General features: G+C 36.6%; 1 protein-coding gene across 1 annotated transcript; it reads right to left on the bottom strand.

Annotated features, from left to right (window-relative positions):
• Positions 1-972: 972 nt before the first annotated feature.
• On the bottom strand, positions 973-24098 carry LOC149075317 (transmembrane protein 192). Its single transcript, XM_089242670.1, has 6 exons — positions 24011-24098; positions 22890-23042; positions 16131-16329; positions 11882-12049; positions 6190-6298; positions 973-2499 (listed from the first exon to the last, which is right to left on the bottom strand). Exons 1-6 carry the CDS (start codon positions 24044-24046, stop codon positions 2358-2360), a joined length of 807 nt encoding a protein of 268 aa, XP_089098796.1. The 5' UTR covers positions 24047-24098; the 3' UTR covers positions 973-2357.
• Between the last annotated feature and the right edge of the window lie 417 nt (positions 24099-24515).

Genomic DNA, 24515 nt, shown 5'->3' with positions numbered 1-24515 from the left:
AAAGTAGGATTATATTTCTGTAAGTATGGGAAATCCGATATTTTAAATAATAGTTTGGTGATTGTGATGAGCTGAAGTATGAAGAGTCAACTCTCAGCAACGTTTTGCAATAGTGGGCCACTGCTGAAAGTTGTATGCTTTATTGGCTTGTCACAAGTTTTTTTTAAATGAAATGTTAAACCTCAGGTGAAAAGTTGACTACTTTTAACGTTATTTCTGTTCTTTTATTATACATACTTAATTTCTCTTCAGAGCAAAATTTTCTTCTCATTAGTGAGCAGCTACTACTAACTAGAAATTTCCATATAAAAAACATGAAGCTACTTGCATGAGAATTTGTTTCGTAAATGAATATGCACTCAGAAATAGAAAATATATGCATTAAAAATATGTTTCCCTCTTTTGAGCAGTATTTTAATTTTAACGCCTATTTTCTCAGTTTCAACATACATTTGGAACTTTTAACAACTTTTTAAGGGATACATTTCTTTGCACATTTTAGGAATTTTAGAGCATATAATACGAGCTCTAGTAATGAATTATTTCTGTTTATGCATGTATATTTCACCTACTAATTTTATTAGTAAAAAATATTGATACAGGTGAACCTCTCTTAATCAGCATAATGAGACGAAATTGATCATTTAAGAGAAAATCTGGTTCATCAAGTGAGATCAAAACCATTAGCAATGTATTAAATCTGTTTAGTTCATTATGAAATTTAAGAATTTGACAAAAAAAATTGGGAAATTATATCTTATAGTACCCTAATAGTGATTTATACACTAAGAATTATTGTAGAAACATGATAAAATCACAAATCAAGTATGGTTTAGGTCGAATCCCCTGATGAAGGGTTCTATTGAATTTACTTACATCCGACTAGTTAACTTTCGATAACATCCAATTAAAGAAAGCAATTTAATCATTATTGAATTGGCCATGGAATCCATAAATAACAATTTTCAAAAATTTATTGTTTCACAGATTTATTTCTTCTTTTTTACAGCTACTCATATACCAATAACTTTTTGTATTTCATGAAGCTATAACATATTTCATAAAATTAAAAAAATCCTATTAATTTGAGTATAAAATTTACTACATAGGCCTACTAAAAATCAACATACATCAAAATTAATTGATTCACAGAAAATTTCATTTTCTTCGTTCAGCAAACAGCATTTTTGAGAATTGCTAGAAAAAATTGTTGTTTCCTCCATCTAGTATATAGAAACATTTGTATTTTGTTGTCTAGTATATCAAAACTAGTATACAGAAGTTTAATCCTGTATTAAATCATATAAATCATGCTGCTAAGATTTTAAGTTAACGTTAAGTTTTAATCTAATTAAAAGCCAACCTCATGGCTGCTCTCTTGGGAGAACTAAAAATTTGGCATCTTCCATAAAGGACCTTTCCTCAGTGTCAAGTAATGCAGTATTAGTGCCCATTAAAAATAGCACCCTTGAGCGAGGTGGGAATCCTCCATGACACAAAGACCAGCTTTGGCCAAATTTTCAATTTTATTTCATCAAAGTTGTTATTAAATTTACTGACATGCTTCTAAAAGTAGGCACAATGAAATATATAACATGGGTCTACAACCTACTAAACATGCACCGAGCAAGGTGCACATAATTTTAATGGCACTCGGATTGAATTAAAGTAAAGTAAAGACTTATAATACCTTATATAACCCCAAAATTACAACCTAAACAATTTCAGTACTACATTACATTTGCACCAAAATTTGTATATAATTATGTCAGCATGTGGAACAACATCATAATATAGGGTTAGCACACCACAGCTAAAAGGTAGTTGACTCTTTGAACTATACCTGTCTATTTTAAAGGAACATCAGTTGTTAGTTTTGATGGGACATAAAAATACTCTAAAGCAAAAAACAGGTTACAATACAAAATTAATAATATTCAAGGAAACTCCCAAATGCTAAGAAACAATTAATAATCAATACTGCGATGTGAATAAAAAAAATCAAGAAAATACATTTATTGCTAGAATTTCAAACACACAGCAACAAGAAGCGAGTAGCTATCAAAAACTTTTAGAGTTGAAAAGAACAAACACGGGGGAAAACATAACAACCTAGCTCACTCACGCAGAAAACATATGAAGGGATTTAAAAACAGTCTTAAAAGAAAAACGCTCGCAACAGCGCCAGCACTGAGCAGAAATTTAATAGCTAAAAACAAAAATATGAAGACAACAGGAACAACCGAATGAGAAATAAGTAAAAGACAATACTTTTAACTTTTCTTAAAGCAAAATGAATGTAGAATATTTGTTTAATGCATTTAATGCCCTACTGGACAAATAAAGAAAAGAAAATATCATGTTCTGTCGCCTGTTTTAAAACTTTCCAGTTCCGCAGTGAGCTTAACAATTTTTCTACCAAGATAGATGTTATGCTGTCTCAGGTAACGAATCATATCCGCTTGCTTTTCCAAAACCTCCTCTTTGAAATCTTCCTCCCTGGGAAATGAAATGAAGAAAAGAAAAACCAGTCAATACATGTGCACAACTTTATCAGAATCACAAATAGTTACAGTAAAATCTCGTTAAGTCGTCACCCTAATAAGTCATCACAAGTCCATTTGCCGACTAAAGTTTTTGAAACGTTAGGGGGGGGGGGGGACTGTTCGAGCTACAACTGATTTCTGCATGGGCCCCACTAATTTAGGGAAAATGTAAACAAAAAATATCAATTAGAACAAATTTAAACAGAATATCTTCGTTGAAAAACCAGACATTTTTTTAAAAAGTTGGTCTTCTAATGTGTTCTTTTCCCTACCCAGTGCCCCCTCATGTCAAAAGTGGATCCTGTGTTTAAGATTACCTTGATAAATTTTACTAGGATTACCTTGCAGCTGTATCATGAACTACTGATGAATTAAAACTCTAGAATTAAATTTAATTGTACATGTAAAATTATTGAGCAATAGTCCTGTTGTGAAGAAAAGCTAACTATTCTAACAGTTGCTCTGATTAGTCTAAATTAAAAATTACTAGTATAAATCAAAGTGTACCAGAGAGTATATTTTAACACAATAAGTTAAGTAATAAGAGCTCTAAAAAGGTAAAAATTCTAAATTGTTTCTTTTGAAATCTATAAATTTGCTTAATATTGTAATTTTAATAAATGTTACATTACTTTAAATTTACACGATTTTGACAATATTGCATATTGAAACTCATGACACATCGGATAAATTGTCACTCCGCTTTAGTCGTCATAATTTTTCGATAACATGAGGTGACGACTTATTGAGGTTTTACTGTTTATATATATGTGTGTGTGTGTGTGTTTAGTATTATTTTAACAGGAAAGATTTCAAACTGAAATTTGAATACAAAGTATCTTGCTTCTTCACAATCACATCAATATACCAAATTAGCCAACATGCTATGAAAATCAGGGGACACCAGCTTTTTTAGGTGTTATAATCTAGTCCATTCCTAGCATGCCGGGAACAGTGAGGTTTAAGAAAAATCGCATGACACATCCAGAGGACTGTTATCAATCAATATTGAACAAACGAATCATAATAAAACAACAGTTTTCACTGTAGCAAACATGTTTTGTTGAAGAACTTGACAACAATAATGAAAATTGAGCATTTACTTATTGCATAAACCTAATTATCACCAGCCTTATATAAAATATTAATACCGTGTTTTTTGCACTTTTTTTTTGCATATTCAGAGATTTAGGAAATATGGTGTTGCTTTTGTGTTATTTGATCATTTTTGTCACACCAACGGTCATTTTATGCTCGCTTATTAATTTTTACATTCAGCTCATCTAATCTATGAGAACGAATACTATTAGCATCTCACATTTGCAATAAACCGTGATTTGTATTAGCAAAAGCACACATGAAGACAGAACCATTTGAGAATAGTTTGTAAAACACAAAGAATCCCAAAATACAGAGAACAGAGAAGTGTTCAATTCAACCAATCCTTAGACTACAGATATTTAAGAAATTTCTGCAATCTGTGACAAATTTCCCAACATGCCGGTAAATATAGGAATCCTCAGAAATCCCAGGTTGTTCTCCCTGAATGTTTCTCGGCATGCTGGCTAATGTGTGGGAGAATATGGTAACAGAAAATACAAATGCAAGGCCACAACAGGCAAAATGCTCAATGAGGTAGCTGAGAAAAAGAAAAAATTGGAAGCTATAATTGTACTGATATATAGACAGAACCACATTAAACATTAAGAAAAATAAGCTTTTCAGCATCAACCACCCAGAGGAAAAGTTTTTAAGATCATACAATCCCTCTTTTCTTGAAAATCTCAAAATTCCTCTGATAAAAGATAGGAGAAAAATGCTGTGGACAAAGCAACAATATCAAATCTTATCTTAAAAAACAACAAGAATACTTTTATATTCTTTTTGTATAGTCAAAATTCTGTATATCAGCATGTCTGAACTGTAGCGTTTCTCATTGTAGTCTGCAATGAGGGCAAAGGGTGGTCCCCCACACAGACTTGATAAAATTATTCACCCCTTGCCACTGATATTAGTAATATCTATATGGGTTCAAATAAAATTGTACCTTCATACTTGGGTTTACAATACATCATTGAGAAGAATGCAGGAAATTGTGATCCTAAATACGGATATCACCAAATTTTGCCAAAAATTGCATTTTGCTTTGAATACAATTCGCTAATTACTGCTAAAATTCCTGAAGGTTGTGGAAATAAAGGACTGTTACAAATCGCAGTAAACAAGAATGTATTTCACGGAAAAAAATATTCAAATGATCTGATGACCATATTTGAATGAGAAAAATAAAATTTGATAAACTGTGGAATCTTTAAATAATAATTTGTAAAATACAATCATAATTAAAATTTAGAAAAAAAAGGACAAAACATTAAACCTGACAAATATGCAAGATCAATATTTTGTCATAGTTACCATGATATAATTTATATTATGAAATATTATGAAAACACTGTGTGTGTTCACGACTTAAGTAAATATTACAAATTCAAATAAGCATTATTGAAAAAACACAACAAATGTATAAAAAAATCTGAACAAAGAAAATTACAGGAACATCCTGTAATATGGAATCACAAGTACTCTGTCAAATTGTTTCAGGCATTTTACTGAACCTTGTTTTCAGAAAGGTTGAGAAACACTGGTGGATATTGTATATTTCTGTATTAGTGCATTAGTTAAGTTCATATTGTATAGTTAAGGACCATGTATTTCTTCCACCTACTCTGGGCTGAAATATCTCGCCAGTCTATGTAAAGGAGTCTATAATAATGAATGAAAAATTAAATTTGCATTTTATAAAACCGAACAAGAAATGTGCCAAACACTTTGAATGCACTAAAAAAAAATCTCATTTGTAGAGTACAGAGTGAAGGTCTTCAACCTTTTCTAGACGTGAGTACTGTCTACACCCATCATCAAGAGAAGAGCACCCCTACAGTGAGTTTAACCATACGTGCAAATGAAAAATCAGGATAATTTTAATCTTTGAATGCAATTTGAACAAGGTATTTAATTGGGACGTTGATCAAGTGCTCGCGAGCACGAAATCTAACACAATCATTGAGCACTCTAGGTGTGCCAGGGAGCAAGCAACATGATGCTTGCGAGCAATAGGTTGAAGATGCCTGGTACAGAGTCATTAGGACGCTACTACAGTGAATAGATGGTCAATAGGCAAGGCAATGGCCAATTATGTTCAGTTTATGAATGAACAAAAGAGTATTAATGAACGATTTTTCTCTTATTATGTGTATATTTTTATATGAAAAAAAGTTAATAACTACCTCTAAAAAAAACAGGGGTTCTTAACCAGGGATCCTCAGAGAAATTCTGACGGGGGAGGGCATGAGCTTGGATAAGAAAACAATCTTTTTTTACATTGTCATATGCCAAATATGATTTTCTAAGGGGTCTGCGGCTTTCAAAAAGTGTTTGTGGAGCACAAAATGTTAAGAACTGCTCTAAAAGAATAAAGACTGTCAAAAAATATCCCCCCCCCCCACGTTAAAAATACTGTGTTAAAAAAAACCAGTATGACATGCATTTTTATATTACATAAATTATAACTTCACGTTGATAATTTGCATCTAAATGTGATCAGAAAATCAAAGCATAATTAAATTGGAAGCAGCAAATATACCTGTAACCGATCTCGCTGGTCGGTGTCTGGGAATGAATACAACTGATTAGGAGGTCATCTTGCTGTACATCAGGAAGAGGTTTCTTTCGTTGAAATTCACCCAATATTGCTGTAATTGACAGCGAACAGAGATGAATTATTTGAAAATTTGAATATAAAGCTTAATTTTCATATATAATATAAGCATGATTTTTTTTTCCTTTCAAAAGTAGCAACTTTTGCTTTTATACATTGGTTATCAATCATTTAAATTGTTGGCACATTGCTAAATACCAATCATTTTACAGTGAAAATCATATGATACTCTAGGGCAGTGTTTCTCAACTGCCTGGCTTTGACATTAGTCAAACCGGGGCGTGATGGTTCACGCCCCGGAAAAACTCAATTTGAGTTTTTCAAAACTCAAAACTTTCATTTTTACCCATTTATTTCCCATTAGTCGTGTGTATCACCAAGCCTTCCAGTCGCAAAAATAAATCAACCAGGCTGTGGGCTTCCAAAGTTTGAGAACCACTGCTCTAGGGAACGAAGAAACATATATAGTGATATTAAGGACATATCATTATACACTCATGTCCATAAATTAAGGATAATTCAGAATCACACGGAAATCGAAATCTAAAGTAAAAATTTCACCTGTAGAATTATCACACACATTTGCAAGAATGATATGCAAATTTCAGGAACCCACCAGATGATGCCGATAGTACGTCACAATGACGAGAGTGTAAAAGGGGGTATATAAGGAATGGTGGCAAAGAAGTAAAATTATTCACAAGAGTTCTGTAAGGCGCTCAGTGCCATAAGCGAATAGTTATGACACAGAGGACGCATGTGGATGATTTTTTACGTGGTAGAATTATCGGCCGCCTGGAATGTGGCCGTACTCAGATGGAAGTATCCGAGGAACTTGGAATTGCCCAAAGTATCATCTCTTTGGGCATGTGGACATCGAATGTGGACATCGTCACAGTGGGCTTGTGTGATGTTTTCCGACGAGTCCAGGTTTAGCTTGCAGTCTGATTCACGTCGGACTTTCATATGAAGAACGCCAGGTACCCGTTACCACCAAGACAACATCATTGAACGACACCGTTACGGTGGTGCAGCATTGCTCGTTTGGGGTGGAATTATACTGGGTTCCAGAACAGATCTTCATGTTCAAACCGGAACCATGAAAGCCCAAATTTATCGGGACATCATTCTGGAACAACATGTACGTTTGTTTAGGGGTGCCATGGGCGCAGAATTTATGTTTATGGATGACAACGGCCGTCCTCACCGAGCAAACATCGTAAACGAATGCCTTGAATCTGAGGATATAACCCGTATGGAATGGCCAGCATTCTCACCTGACTTGAATCCGATAGAGCATGTGTGGGACATGCTTGGCCGACGAGTTGCAGCCCATCAACCACCTCCTACATGTGTACCGGAACTTCGGAGAGCATTGCTTGCTGAGTGGAGTGATCTTCCCCAAGATCAGATCGATAATTTGATACTCAGCATGCCTACGCGTTGTACGGACTGTATTTCATCGCATGGGAGACATACAATGTATTAACCATCATACCAACCATGTAATAGTAATTTTTTTAAAGGAGATATTTCTCACAATTGCTCCAGGGAGCAAAAATCACATTTTTTACGAATGGTACATACATACACCATCGTTTTTGTTTAATAAATGGGCTTTATGAATAAGTAACGTTTGTTTTGTTTCTGAACCTTTATTTGCCGGAGCTGGCATTATCCTCAATTTATGGACATGAGTGTAGATGGAATATGTTAAATTATTACTTAGCCGTACACATGCACCTTGTACACATTGGAATTTCTAATGCATTGGTACAGGAAATGATGTGTGTTCTGAATGTATGTATGGTCCTAACGTATTTATGTTGTCAGAATTGTGCTTGTTTGGTGTTCTACTGGTGCTGGCATCTGTCTTCCATATTTTTAAGTGAAGATGGTAAGTGCTTGAATTGTTCATTATGAAAGCATTGTGTTGTTGGTCTGCCTGCTCTGGGTGGAGAGACTTTATTAAATGGAAGACCAGCTCGCATTTGCAGCTAGAAGTTGAAAAACCACAAAAAAAACTTCAGCTGACCACCAAAGCGCCATCAACAGGGTTTCGAACCTGGATTCTCACAATGACAGTCCAGCACAATGCCCACACAACTGCTTTGCACTTTCATAGTATTAATACATATTAACATTATTGATAGTGTTAATATTTATACAAAAATTGCCACGTTCACCAGGACCTCGTGGTCAGAATTCACACGAATCAGTCGTGGAGGGGCAGGGTTGTTTGGTTTAAACCACGTTGGTTTAAACCTTGGTTTTAACCAAGTGGTTTTTTTCAAAAAATCAAATAAAAGTTACCTAAATATCATTTTTTTCCTTGAAAAATATCATATTGGTTCATTATTAGCCAAAATGTTTCATTTTTACCACATTTTATATCCTTGGGGTACATTCTGATGGTATATCTTTAAATGACATAAGATTTTATAAGTGGTTTTTTTCAAAAAGTCTCTTTAAAGTGGCCAGAATATATATATATATATATATATATATATATATTTCATATGAAGTATCTTAGTCATTTAAAGTTATACATGAAAGCCAAAATTTCTCATTCTTACAACATTCATGAAATAAGGATTGCATCACACATCTTAATGTAGTGGTGTATTATCTCACAGGGTTTCTTTTTCCCTTCACAAAGAAGCAGCTACAGTAGTGACATTATCATGCTAGGGGCAGGTGGTCCTATAATCCAATAAAGACACCAGCTGTCCTTAAAGGACAAAGACTAGTGTACTAGTAGTTACATTACCTCGCATACATTTTCATTTTCTTTCCCATAAGAAGTTGCACATCTCCTACTGTATATCTCCCAGTCTTAACATTCAATAATTGTTTTTTTATACTTTCACACACACACACTGTTAAGCCCAGTTAATCAAGGTTCTACTGTATAGTAGTAACAGATTTATGAACAATAATCAGCTATATACAGGGTGATTATAATTTAAGTACTGATCAGAATGACTTGAAAATTTGCATGGATACTCCTGAAGCAATGGAAGTTTCTTTCGCAAAAGAAAAAAGTGCAAAATGTGCAAGTAGATGATGCTGTACTTGGCCAGCAGTATAATCTATTTTGTGCAACCACATCATTTCGGCACTTCCACAGCATCAGTCTGTGGATAGAACTTCTATCAAGATGCACATTGCAATACCAGCAAAGCAGCTGCTGAAGACCCATTTTGACAGGATGCACCTTAACCCTTGCAACTTCTGGCTGTGGGGGGTACCTCAAAATGTTATAAACAGTGGTCAGATTGCAAACTTTGGTGAATTGCAATCTCCAGCACATTCCCTATATGTTAGAAGTTCCTCAGGAATATTAACGGGGGGGAAGGCCACGTTTGGTTTAGTTTAATAAAGCTGAATTGCAAGCACATCCACATTATGACCATGGCATGCTCCGATTCTGTTGTTGAACAAGAAATTTTGTGCTTTCAACCTCATAGCCAGAACACGCAGTGGACAACACATTTAACATTTCTTAAGTAAGTTGTAGTTATTTGTTCAATTACTTCGTTTTTTGTGATGTTTCCATGAATTATGAAATCAGGAAATGCTATAATTAAGGTATTCTGCCATGACTGGCTATTGTTTCCATTCTGCGAGCAAATTTCCCACATGTTGAATGATGTCATTAATTTTACATTTTTAAGTATTTTTTCCCCTTTATCAAATAAAATTGAATTTTTTCAGGAATATTCATGTCAATTTTCCAGTCATTCTGACAATTGTTCTTTTTTTACAGTGTTTTGAAATCAGAATCTTAGTTATAATCCCCCTGTATATCGTAAATCATTGCTAATTAATCTGCATTATTTATGCTTCATTAAATACATTATATTCACCTAATTTTTATTACTTTTTTGCAAAATAGCTTCCTAATTAAGTATACTGAAAGTAACTGGAGAAAAACATTTATATATTATATGATTAATAATAACATTAAAAGAATTTTCAAAAACACAGTAATCCATTGAGTTAAGCAAAAAATAATTAAATTGCAAAAGTTGGTTTTTGTTCAAATGTAATAAATATTTATCGATTAATTAGCGTGGGAATAGTGTTAATTACATTAATAAACATTTTATTTTAGTTAATTGTTAGAAGTTTGAAGGATTTTTCAGAAATTTCATTGTTTTTAATGTTAATACTATATAAAACAAAAAAAACGGTTTAAACCAAAAAAACCCGGTTTTTTGGGTTTTTTTACCAACCCTCCAGGAGGGGTGATGTTTACGTCTGGTCATCCGAAGAGTTCGCCTTTGTATTTCGCATCCAAAGACTACTCGAACGCAGTGTAACGTTACTAATTGGGCCCCGTGGAAATCGTCCTTTATTCTAGTCATTGTTTATATATTTTGTCTCCGGGATCGACCGGTAGGATCGTGTGTCCGCCGATCGGCCGCCAATTTGTTATGTTTGGTTGCCAGATTCAATATTATAATGTTTACAATATTTCCTTTTCTCATGAAATTATGTAAATCAGATATAAGCTAATACCGCACCTTCAATGTTGTGATTGGTTCTTCAGTGAGGCATTGTGGGAATGCTGCTATATAAAAGCCAGCTAGAGATGTGCTGACCCTCTTCTTCTTCCTCTCGACTTCCTTACCTACGACTTATGACCGACTTAACGATTTAATCAGCAAGGCGTCACGCCCTGTTATGGTGTGAGCTAGATCATCTCATAAATACAATGAAGTTACAATAGTAGAAGTGTGCCTTGGCACTTATCCCGTCTCATCGCACGTAAGGTTTCAACGTCGTCGTGATCCAGTGATCGGTTAGTGGCCAGACTGGCCACCCGTGGACTTTCATCTCCAGTTCCATGTGTAGTGGCTGAGCTTTCATCTCAACGTGTGTATTTACACCAAAATCGTCTGAAGCTGGTGCAGACGAATCTTTGGCTGTGTGGCAGACACCTGAGAGTATCTACCGGACGATGTGATAACACGTGAAAACCTGGACACGGCGGTGAGATAGATTCATATTTTTGTTTCATTGTGACAATGAGAGAAAAGCTTGTGATAAAATGTTGATTAATAGTTTAACATATAAAAGGCCTGTGATAATTGTGATTACGCTGATTAATGGTTTAACAATATAATTGAATAAATGTTATAGTTCTATCTAAACTTTGTCTATTCCATTGTTGTCATCCCCTCAATGTTTACAGGTAACGATCAAGAACGTTACAGCAGCAAATACAAAGGCGAACGCGTCGACCATTCGACCAATTGAATTTATTTGTCTTAAAAACGTGGCAATTTTTGTATAAATTAAAACCAGGCAAAGTTTCTCATTTTTGTGATAGTGTTAATAATTAACACTATGTGGGGTTCCAATGCACTTTTCATAGTGTTAATATATTAACACTATGAAAAGTACATTGGAACCAGGGATTATTACTGTTATATAGTATTTTCACTGTATTTTGATGTGTAAAATATACATAAAAGAGTTTTAAAACATTGTGCACATTAGTTTTTTTATCTATAAAAATTTTCATTATAAATGCCAGCAGGTACAGAAAAATATAAAGAAAAGCCAATAGAAATAAAGAACATATGCACACGAATGTATACATATTTACCTATATAATGAATTAACACAGCCAAATGGACTAGATACTCCAAACAATATATTATCATGACATAATATCTACAATGCATGACACTGTTTTTAGGACAAGCTAAAGCAGCTGCGTGGATAGAACAAAATGATGCCACCATCGAGAAGGACACAAGAATCGCTGTGTTCCCTGGAAACAAAATTATTAGGCAATTTATGAGTAAAGTTCGAGCAAAAATCGAGAATGAAATTTAAATAATTAATGACAAAATAATAAATAACACTCTTTTAGTGAATTTTTTCAATCAATTGTTAGAATGCAAATTTTCCATAATTTAATGATTTCTTTTATTTTTAACTGCATAATATTGCATAAATATTTCGCATCCTCCCTGGTTATGTACGTGATCTTAGACACATGCATATGCAGAGGGGGCACAGGAGACCCACACCAATCAAAAATTAGGGGAAAAAATTAAAATATTGAAAGAAAATATCCTTTATATGCTACATCAAACACTTCCTGTAAATTTAGATACTTTTGAAGGGTGGTAACTCAAAATTTCTCTGGAAGAAAATTTTTATGCCCCCCTCCCCAAGCCTTTTGTGCCTCCTCTAAAGGTTGATTTTGCGCATGCCCCTGATTCCAGAATCCTCCAATCATAACATACTACGTACAAAAACAGGCCATTTCTCAGAATTATGTGGGCATGGCTTTCTAAAGTATCAGGAAAAATGACTGATACCATAAGAATATATAGTACTATGGCCATCTTTTGCTTTGATCATGAATCTCATGGGTCAAGGCATTGAATCAACAATTCTTTGTATCTGGATTGACTTCAACCATAGCTCGCAAAGTCACTATTATAAATTTGCTAGCAGCTGGATTGATTTGGATACTTTGGTTTTGACCCATTGTTGAGTATCATCTCCTCTTCAAGAGCTAGAAATGATGCAGAAAATGATGGTTCTGTCCCATAAAATATAAGATGCACGGTCATGCACAACCTTTACTCCCACTAATTTCCCCTGAACTCATTAAGACGACCTTGTCTTAAGGAGTTCAGTTTCCCTGCATGTTTTTGGGGTCCTTTTATAATTTCCAATGAAAGAATAAATTAAAAAAATATTGTATGTGCATACTGATGAAGTCCTGCAATGATGAAGTTCTTTGTTTGACTTGGCCCATTCACTAAGGCACTATCTCGTCTATGGCAATGACATTCATAGCACACGCTCATGAAAACCTGTCAACCTTTCTTGTTGTGTGTTAATATAAGCAGGGATTTCGAAGTGAAGATCCCGCTTCTTTGTATCATTCAGAAAATACTCGAGCCTTCAATGTGAAACTAAAAATACAATAATATAAAATAAAACCTTTTGTGCTCTTCCTCTGAAATTGTGGCTAGCATGAAGGAGACGTTTGTGGAAGAATAATTTGAGTTTAAATCATTTCTCAAGGAGGAAGTTTGATTTGATATTTATGCAGGTTTGTTCAAAAAGTATCCAATCATACTTTTTTGAGCATAAACCAATGCTATGGAGGCATGCATGTGCAGGATCAACTTAACACGCAATTAGGATCATTGCATTTTGTTTTTCAACCTTTTTCTGCCTGCAGAAGCTACCAGTCGCTGGCAGACCGCCGATGAATGAGTAAGTGTGTGTTGCACCATTTTTTATTTTTGCATTAAATTGTGTGAAACTTATTGATTCCCGAGTGGAAACAATCTAAGATTCAACAGGCCTCCAGAGATGAAACAACGAGCACCATACAGATAAAGGAGTGGTACAACCACTTAAAAGATGACCACATCTCGGTGAAACTTGTTCTGGTAGGCCCTCAACGTTCAGAAATGAGATCATGAGGACAAGTGAAGATGCTCAAATAATGATCAGATAACCTGCAGACGAGGTGAGTATCAGCATTAGATCTGTTCATTCCATTTTGACTAACGATTTTGGCTTCACGAGAATCTCAGCAAAGTTCATGCCAAAGCTCCCAACAATCGAGCAGAATAAACATTCAGATATCTCACGGGACATGTTAAAGCAGGGGGTGGCCAACAAGTGGCAGGCCATGGTATCAAGAGTGGCACACAAATGTTTTTCAAAAATTAAAGAAATTTTCTATTGCATTTTTCAATTAAAAAGAAATTCTCTCCAACTTCCAAACAATCCTTTTTTTAAGCTGGGATTACACTATAAAAGTTTTATCAAGAACTTTTATTAAACTTTAGTATGGTATTTAAAATAATTAACTGAATAATAATTAACTAAATAAATAACTTTTAAAATAATACTCATGCGATGACTTTCTATTCAATGCATTTGTGTTTGGTTTTTCATCTATGGGCATAGTTGCTGGACATCCCATGTGCAACAAGATTCAGGATCATCCCACGTGGAAAACATTCATTGTATGATACAACTACATTGTATATCCATGAATTCTTGGGGGGGGGGAAGAAGCAAGCACCCGAGTTCTCAGATCCAGTGTCTATGCCCAACATGGTAAAATTAAACGTTAGGTGAAATTTTTTCTGAAAAACATACAAATGCAATCTCCACTGATTGCATTTGTATAATTATATTTTTGCATTTGTATAAATAATCAAATTTATGACTAAAAACAATTTCAATTCAGAAGAGAGACTGATTATGAAAATAAGAGAACAGCTGAAAAATATTTTGCAGGTATGGAGAGAATCCTCATATCTCGTAAAAATGGGATGTATGGTCTGCATGTTAAAATTTGTAGATTGGCATATGCACTGAAAATAATGTTGATTGTGGCACCACTTTGAAAAAGGTTAGCCACTCATGTTAAAGTATGCACTCACACCACACAACCATCACCATGGAGTGCTACTAAGAGGTTCTTGGCAGTGCTATCATAATTAATGCAGTAGCACTGTTAGTTTTTCTGCCATTTTATCAAATGCGACAGCGCTCACTTAAACTCATCTGCTGTCTGGCAGCTTCTGTGGGCGGGAAAAAGTCCAAGCACACATACCAGGATTGCCTTCATACATGCACCCCACACACACACAAACCACACTTCCCTAACTTCATTGGTGTGCACATGAAAAATTATGGTAAGATACTTTTTGAACAAACTTTGTACAATGCACACCACTTATTTTTTACAAAGTTTGAATTTGATGATCCAAATAAAATTTGGTACAAGTTCTATTCACCTAAATAAAAAGTATTCTTGAACTTTTCTAAATTTAAGAATATATAACAATCACTATATCAACCACCTCCATGGCCCTCACAAAACCAAGGCTGACAGGACTATATATCTGAAGCTAGAGACAATTCCCATCATTTTTTTCCTTTTTTACACTATAAATTACCTATAGAAGAGCCCACAAAAAGTCTGACTGGGAGAGGGCCCCATGAAAGATCCCAGCCTAGGGGGCCCTGCTCCAGGACATACGGGCTATAACCATTTCTATGATGCAGTGTGTGCTACAATTTTCACAAGTCACATCAGCAAACAACATAATGTGAATAAGATAAAAAAAACACAACATGACCAAAACAAACAACAGGTTTTGAGGAGAAAAAAAGCTAATATGAATTATGGAGATTTTGATATCACATAAAAAGTTGTTCAAAGTTATTCAAACAGAAAACATGGAATCAATTTGGATAGAAATATTAAATGTAAATGAATATACAGTGTGTCCTGTAAGTTCTAATGTGGTTTTTCTCTCAATCGTTTGTCATAGAGGTTTGTCACAGAGTTCCAGTTTAAAAAATGCTCAAAATGTGTCCAAAAATCACCCTGTATCAGTTTTAAGAGTGGAAATACAATGTGCCACAAAATAGCAAATCAAATTTTTATATGGAAACAGTTCTAAAAAAACCAATTAAAAAGTTGTTACCCTGTCTGTTCTGAGAGGAACAAAAAAAAAAGCAACGTTTCTAAGTGAAATACTCGCTGAGATACTAGAATTTTAAAAGGGAAGAAAAGTTGGGGAAAAAAAGCATAAATAAGGGAAATTTGCTGTTTTTTTCTCCCAACGATTTTTGAATTTAAATATTTCAGCAAATATCACCCATACAAAAATTTAATTTTTTTTTTATATTTTCACTCTTAAAACTGGTACAGGGTGATTTTTTTAACACATATATTTTGATCATTTTTTAAACTGAAACCATTCCTATACGGTTGATGAGATAAAGGTTGCATTAGAACTTACAGGACCTGTAGGCCTATAAATCTATAACAGGAGAACACAGGAACATGTACTCACCAAAAGAGGAAACAATAAAAGGCACTTTTATGAGACCCCGTGTTTTTCTGTAGAGCTCCAAATAACCGTAACGTTTCATGATGCCACTACAGCGATGTCTGATGCAGTATGTCACAAAGAATACGCACCACATCGCAACATGCACCATACACAACAGGAAACATGAAAACCTCAAAAATATCAAAACGAGCATGATATTCTGCAAATAAAAAAAAATTTTCAAACGTACACTACTATGATATTGATTCGTTTCAGTTCACAATAATCATAAAATAAATGAACAGTACACATTGGTTATGGGGGGGGGGGCACAAAGTTTTGGAGAATTTTTCAGTCACAAACTCAGATGTTGGCAAGTTTAAGCAAAGTCCTCTATGGCAAACAAAATTGGTGCTCCCTCACTACACCTTTATAGATGAACTTCAACCAATTCTATGTCCCTCTGTAGGTATGGTCTCCAAAACCTTGCAGCATACTCCAGTCCAGGACAAACTAATCCTAGAAAAAGCGGAAGAATGACTTTAGGAGAACACAATGAGTTAGGAATAACACAATGATGGTTCTTCTTTACAAAAGCAGGGTGAAAAAGAGGATATCAAGAACTATCGACCAGTCTCCTATCAGTAATTTATAAAATCTTCACCAAAGTGCTGACATATAGGCTTGAATCCAAATTGGATGAAGCTCAACCAAAAGAACAGGCAGAATTTTGAAGTGGATTCAGTACAATGGATCACATCCAAACAATCAGGGAACTTACAGAGACACATAAAGAATGTGAATTACGATTGTGCGTGGCCTTCATTGATTTTGAGAAAGCGTTTGACTCTGTCTTCACATCTGCTGTTGTTAAAGCTGTAGATGTAACTGGGGTAGAGAAGACTTACATCAATATCATCAAGAAAATATGACAAAATAACTGCAATGATTCATTTGGATGAAGGAAAAGCAAAGATTAAACTTGAAAAAGGAGTCAGACAATACTATCTCAGCAAAACTCTTTACCACTGTTTTAGAAGAAGTAATGATACATGAATTGGAGAAGGCAAGTATTCAGGTGGGCTTGAAAACGAATCTGCAAAAGACTAAAGTTATGTTCAACCCCTTTGTGTTGAAACGGACAATCTCGCTCAACAACACAGGGATAGAAGTAGTAGAAAGCTATGTATACCTGGGACAAGAAATTATACCATGGACAATGGAATCATTAAGGAAATAAACAGAAGGACCAGGATTGGATGGAGCACTTTTAGCAAAACTGCATAATTCTGAAGAGTCACACACCATTATGCCTGAAAAGAAAAGTTTTTAACCAGTTTGTGCTACCAGCACACAATTCATGGAAAGATGTATGCTAGGAATCACAAGGAGAGACAGAAAACGAATCACTTGGATAAGGAACCACACAAAGGTATATGATATCATGGAAAGAATTAAATGTTTGATATGGAAATGGGCTGGACATATTGCAAGAAGACAGAACAACAGATGGACAAGTATTCTAGATTGGTAACTCAGTGGTGTTAAACGTCCGAGAAGGCATCCCCACGCAAGATGGATTAACAAGATCAGGAAAGTGGCAGGAGTCAACTGTATGGCTAAAGCATCAGACAGCAATGAAAAAATTTAGAGGCGACCTTCATCCAGCAGTGGATTGAAAATGGTTGTTGATGATGATGATGTATTACATCATCGATTAGAGGATTTCGATGAGCTCTGTAATTACCTTCAGATATAAATTCTTGAGCCATTAAAGAAAGAGTGTTGCAATCACCCAAAAATTTTCTTTTGTTTAACTTTTATGTGGATATTTGTGTTTGCCGAACACGGAATCTCACAGATGCTCTTCTTTATGCATGTTAAATGCAGTTAACACAAGCAGTGGATTGAAAATCAATTGCATGTGATTTATACAAATATGTTGACAAAAATCTATAATTACTTAAAACGCATTAAATTTTCACAGGTGCCAACCATAATTTTTCATATATTTGCCTTATTTGATTGTGGCTTCTTAATATTCTTAGGCAAAGTTGATCTACTTTCACATATTACATATAATATTCGACCACCTATACCAGGGACACAGCAAATTGGTACTGATGTCCCTAATGATAAAAACAGGGTTTAATTTTCGTACATTGTTCCAAGAAAGTTATCTACATGGAAAATAATTATTTAAAACATTTTATATGAATTTTAAGATTCACATTTTAAAAATATTTGTATACAAAAAAACATCACTTTTCTATGATTCAGGTCAGGGCTGAAACTAGAACCTTTGTCAGCCAGGGCAAGCTAGCATTTCGACACCCCCATGTAATGTAGAAGCAGTTTGAGAGTAAATTCTAAGTCCCTTTTGGTCCAACGCTCAGGGCACTACACCCGCTTACTCCCTCTTGAATGTAGCCCTGATTCAGACAATGAATTAATGGAAATAATTATTTAAAAATGCAATTTTTGATCATTACGTATCACATTTGATCCAACGTAACAACGCAATCCTTAAATAACAGAAAAATCAGTGTAATAAAACGAGTTTTTTCTAAACATATTTCTCCCCTTCAACATTTTAATTTCTTACTCCATCACACATACTGCATGAACAATTTTCATCAATTACCGATAAGGCTAATCAAATGTTCACTATGACTGGCAAAGTATTTTTGTTCACAACTCGCAAAGTTCGTGTAAGTTGTAGATCGACTATATAAACTTTTTTTGGAAGGGTTGCAAAAATCCTGACCCTGACTATACAGTACGTTCAAACATCGTAATCCGGTCCTGATAACCTTGGAGCAGGTATTTTTGTGTTAATAAGGTGTAGGTAATTAAGAACAGTGAAATAATTCTGCACCAAAAAACGAGATATCGTTAAAGAGGGGCATATGGTCAGCGATTTTGTTGGGTAAATGGTGGTGCGCTGCTTTGGACGGTTAAAACATTGTGTTCTTAGGCGAAGCCCTTTCAACCTCCCACCCAGGCAGCTTCGCACCCAGGCAGCAGGTGAGCTTGAGCTACCTTGTCTTTAAATATCTTCATAACTCAAGATCTAGTATTGAGCTGCTTCATCAGATGTTATGTAAACATTTATGGCTGTTTCTACGACATCAGAAAAATTGATAGAGGAAGCCTTGTTACCATACTCTAACAAATTAACTTAAATGAAGAACGGCTAACAGACATGATGATATTCTTCTAGAAAATACCATAGAATCACTGGACATCCCCCATCCCTTTGACTTCTGCCCAGTGGCATATTTACAGAGGGGCTTAGCGGGCTATAGCCCAGGGCAGCAAATTTAAGGAATAAGTGGAAAATTAGTAGAATGGGAGAAGGGCAGTGAAATTTTTATAACCTCAATAAATTTGCCTTCGTCCTGACAGCGAGGGACTAGAACAGTGAGTGACCTAGAGATAGTGATAGGAACCGAGAGACACCCAGGCTCTGTCACACTCAGCGATATAAGCACATTGTCCCTGGGGACTCGGGTGCCTCCGGGGAAACCTAACCATTTATTGATCTTGAGAAAGATATATTACATACATGGGCAGGTGCCATTACACACCTCGCCAGTAAACAAGTATAAAATTTGTAATCTAAAAATGGTGATTCATGTAAATAAATCACAATTGTAAATCACAGGTTATAAATCACATAATAATCGTCATAATCGGGAATAGTTCTTGATAAAATTTGATCTGCTTCTCTTCAGGGATTTTCATTGGATCAGTAACTATCACATCAATGAAAGCTGTCAATCTGCTGCTGAGTTGATCTAGTTGATCTAATCGCTGCACTGTGTAGTTTGATTTGCTCCAAAGACATTCGTCAGTAATTGCTGCCTGTATCCATCTTTTCGATAAGCCAGCATGGATCAAACTATTCTCGACTACTCAGGCTCCTCTTCTCTAAACAGATATACGAGATCGCTGTCTGGGTGTAGTTGACGTCGTAGTCTAGTGGATCTCCTAACTGGCATAGGTGGCTCTCTATCTGGTTCTGACTCCGGGACTGTAGTTCTGATATCCTCAGGGTGCTGCTCTAGAAAGCGGACCAGTTCAGGTATTTTACTTTTCGAATCTTCCCGCTTCAGGATGCACTCAAGCCAAGGTATTCGCAGATGTTCAGCTGGCTCTCTGAAGTGGAAAGCCGTTGTCTTGGGGCATAGAGAGCTTGCAAGGGTGGGAGTGAGCAAAAGAGTGACTTTAGCCCTGTTCACATGTACAATAAAACATCCCAGGGATTTTCGCTGCAAACCGTTCACATGATGTTAAGTTTATGCCGGTAATCCCCCCTCTTCTTTCCGGAAGTCGTCACTGGTTACGTAGGTTGAACGGAAGTGATTTATTCAAGATGGTTGATGAAGGAGCTTATGGCAGTTTTCGCGGCACAAAGGATTATGGGAAAGAATGTCGGTGTCGACCTCCAATCCACCCCATAAAAGATGGGCTTTTTTTGATGAGCTTCTCTCTCACCTTTTTCTTCTCTAGAGGGGGGAAAAAAAAGTTGTCATGCCGGTAATTATCACCAAAGGGATCCCCAATCTTGCACATGTGAACGGGGCTTTAGAGTGCAACCAAGCATATAAACGACTAACAAGTGACACAAACAAGTGACCTACAGAGTGAAGGACCAAGTCAGTGAGTGACCTAGAGCATGTGCAGGTATGAGAGTGATTAAAAGAGCGACTTTAGAGATACGGGTGAACTTGAATGAGTGTGGGGGGGGGTGGGTGAGACAAGTGGGTTAGCACAGAGTGGCGAATTCGAAGCAAGAGTAGTCAAGAAAATTATATTACAATGGGAGAAGGGCGGTAAAAAATCATGTAGCCCAAAGGCAGGGCTGTAGCTAAACATTCCTGTGCTCTGTGCAAGAATTTGAATTTAATAATTGTTTATTTATTTAAATATACCAAGCTACAGAAAAAAATCCAATTTAGGCCTCCTTCCAAGTGGGCGCTGTGCAGGTGCACCTGCCTAGTTAAGGCCCTGCCCACAGGCGGCAAAACCTTAAATGCGCCTCTGCATCTGCAGTACAAAGCAATATAAACAAGATAACTAAAAAGTTTGTGGTTTGTGGATTTTCATATTCGCTGTAACCCCTCTGTCAGACCAAACACGACCCAGGCTCTGTCCCTTCCGGGATGTAAGCCTTTTACCCATCTGGGTTGGGTCGTAGTGGGGAGAGCTGGGTGCAAGGCCAGGCGCCTGCCGGTGAAACACCAGAAGGTGCCCCCCCCCGGCACCAGACCCCCTGTCTAAGTTTTAGCTGCAAGCGCAAAGCCAGGTCTTTTAGGGTGTCCTTAAGGGGCAGTGGCCTCCTTGCCCTAGGCAGCCAGCCCCGGGGACGGGCCCACAAATCTAAGCGATGGCAAAGGGGGCTGCCCCCACCCCCCACCCAGACCCCCGAGACCCAATCCCAAAAATCCCCTGGGTGCTTTTATTTATCTTGAGAATATTTACAGCATGTTGTTAATAATGTGATGCTTCGTGGCCACCGACACGACATGTGCCACCACGGGGCACAGCTTTCTTATTTACATAGCATTCCGCCACACGACAGATTTCCGTATCGGGGAGCGGTTGGTGTTTTCTGTCTGCTTAATTTCCAAAGTCTTTCCTCAGAATGATAAGTCTATGTAGCCAGCCCAGGCATTGGCCAGATGTCTCTGGTGGGCTCGTCGATCTGTGTGGCCAGCCCAGGTGCTGGGCCTCTTCTTCGCCGTCTCTGGCTGGTTGGCTCAGATTAGCCTGTCGCTTGGTCGTGGCCAGCCCAGGTGCTAGGCCCTGTTTCTTGGTCGCTGGCTGGCCGCTGTAGTGGTCGAGTGGTCATAGTGACAGACTCGCGTCCCGAGGTCCCAGGTTCGAACCTCACTGTTGCCACAGTGGTGGTCGGCTGAAGTTGGTTTTCTGTGGTTCCCAACTTCAAGGAGCGAATGCGAGCTGATCTCCCTTTAAAAAGTCTCGCCACAGAGAGCAACAGACCTACAAATAGTACAAATGTAATTCAATCACAACACAATACATCATTCACTTTGCTTCTGAAATATAGATGGCAGCACTGAAAAAGCAAACACAACACTACATATGCACACAGACTGTTAGGTACACCCACAGTTACACTTCCGGCACAACTCACTAGGTAGTAAATCGCCCATAGATGGCAATAGACCAAATTGTGCTCAGTTTGAAAGAACGAAAGTCGCTGGCTGCTTGGCTCAGGTGAGCCCGTCACTTCTTCGTGGCCAGCCCAGGTGCTAGGCCCTTTATTCTCAGTTACTGGCTGGTTGGCTCAGGTGAGCCTGCCGCTTATTTGTGGCCAGCCCAGATGCTGGGACACTTCTTTGCTGTTGCTGGCTGGTTGGCTCGGGTGAGCCTGTCGCTTATTCGTGGCCAGTCCACTGGGCCACTTTTGAAAAACACTGTAACCTCTGGAACGCAACCCGCTGTGAATACTGAGAAACGATTGCACAGACCCAACCCAGCACTAGCCACATGAACAACTGCGTTTTTGCATGTAACAGTTAAAATGCTATACAACAATACCCTTAAGAATGATAATTGCCTATACCATGATATCACTCACTGGTCCCAATACACGCTTTAGGTCCAATACGCTGGTCCAATTACACTCCGCCTACAATGATAACTTCTTTATAACAATAAACTTCTGTCTGCTGACTATTATTATATATATTTATTTCACTGTGTCAAGAAAACGTTTTTTATTAAGAAATTAACACCATGAAAACTCACCATGAGAACAAATTCTGCAATAACTGCAATCCATCCCGCAAATGGATATGTTTTGTGTCGAGGCTCTTTATCAGTAACTAGTGTACTAGACAGCAATGAGCAATCGTCTATGTCAATACTGTTTGATGGCCCCTCTGCGCCAAAGACAAAAGCCTATATATGTTGGGGGGAAAAGTAAAAAATTACTTTGTGTAAATATGAAACGAATAGAGCAAACATGGATTCAAGAGGATGTGCATGGGGACGGGCGAATTGTGTAAGTTCATTGAATTGTCCTGTATTTTACGGGACAGATAAGTTTTCACATATTATTCGCTTTTAGGAAAGACGATCGTTCCTATTAACTCAGCATCTGCGCCTGAGTGAAAGCAGATCCATAGCTGTGAATGAAGCGGAGGGAGACATCTTCAGCTACGAATGGAGCAAAGACAGACATTTTCAGCTGCAAATGGAGCAAAGGCAGACATCTTCAGCTGCGCATGAAGCCGAGGCGGATGTCTACATCTTCGAATAGAGTGAAGACAGGCATCTTCAGCTGCAAATGGTGTGGAGGCAGGTAGATCAAGGATGACGTGTCATAAAAGAGACTTATGTAGGTGCATTGGATCATCATATATATTTTAAGGAGCAGACAAATTTGCTCCCATGCTATTCGCCTCTTGGGAGCTGGAACCATTGACAAGGGCGTACCCAGGATATGAACTAGGAGGGGGGGGGGCAACTCACCCATACTAAATTGATACATCTGTGCTGTGTCAATTACTACACTTTAATTTCTCTTCTGGGGGGGGGGGGGGCCTGCAGTACAAACATGCTCATTGACACATGGTTATCGAGAATGTCATATAAAACACAAAATATTTTACGTTACCAACAACTCAAATTTTTAGAGATAATAATCATTACATTAGAAAAAATACTTGTACAAGCTTTAATACTAATTTTTCATGACCACCATAATTATTTCCGCAAGATCACTATTACTTTCTTTCATCATAAATACCAACATTAGATATATATAGCTTACATTATTCTAATTTAATGTTGTTAAAAACTGTATTGAAATTTTTGATCGATACATTAATGAGTGGCAAATGTTATAAATAAAATAAATAACTCACGTTTCCGAAGCTCCGGTTGCTCCCCAAACTCACCATGACGCTCAATGAAACGAGAAGCACATGACATTCCCTGAATCATGTAAACAATCGATAATGTTGCCATCACTTAAAATTAAAAAAAAATAAAAAGCGAATCGCGTCAATGTTTGGTTGTGTTAACCAATCAAAAATAATTTCTTTATCAAATTTTGATAAACTCATTTCAAAAGTACTTTTTGATTGGTCATTTTTACTTTTTGAGGATCACAGAATTTGTATGAGAAATAAATAAACAAACAGCTTTGAATCTTTGTATAATTATTAAATCTTGTAAATTTATTTTTATAAGGGAATTTTGTCATCATAATTCTATAAATCATAATAATCTATAATCTCTTTTCATTAAATTGCTTCTTTGGTAATGCTCTCTAGCGGCTGTAAATGAGATGCTCTGGCTTCTCTTCAAACATCGAGTCAAGGCTGTAAATGATCCAAGTTGTAAATAGTTCCTCTACTGGCCGCTAGA

Source organism: Pholcus phalangioides, unplaced genomic scaffold (assembly GCF_987345545.1).
Source record: "Pholcus phalangioides strain wild (caught in Gottingen) unplaced genomic scaffold, Ppha-v1.0 ptg000015l_1, whole genome shotgun sequence".
Lineage (NCBI taxonomy): Eukaryota > Metazoa > Arthropoda > Arachnida > Araneae > Pholcidae > Pholcus > Pholcus phalangioides.
Note: the sequence above shows the minus strand (reverse complement) of the source record. Positions and strands in the feature narration are given on the sequence as shown.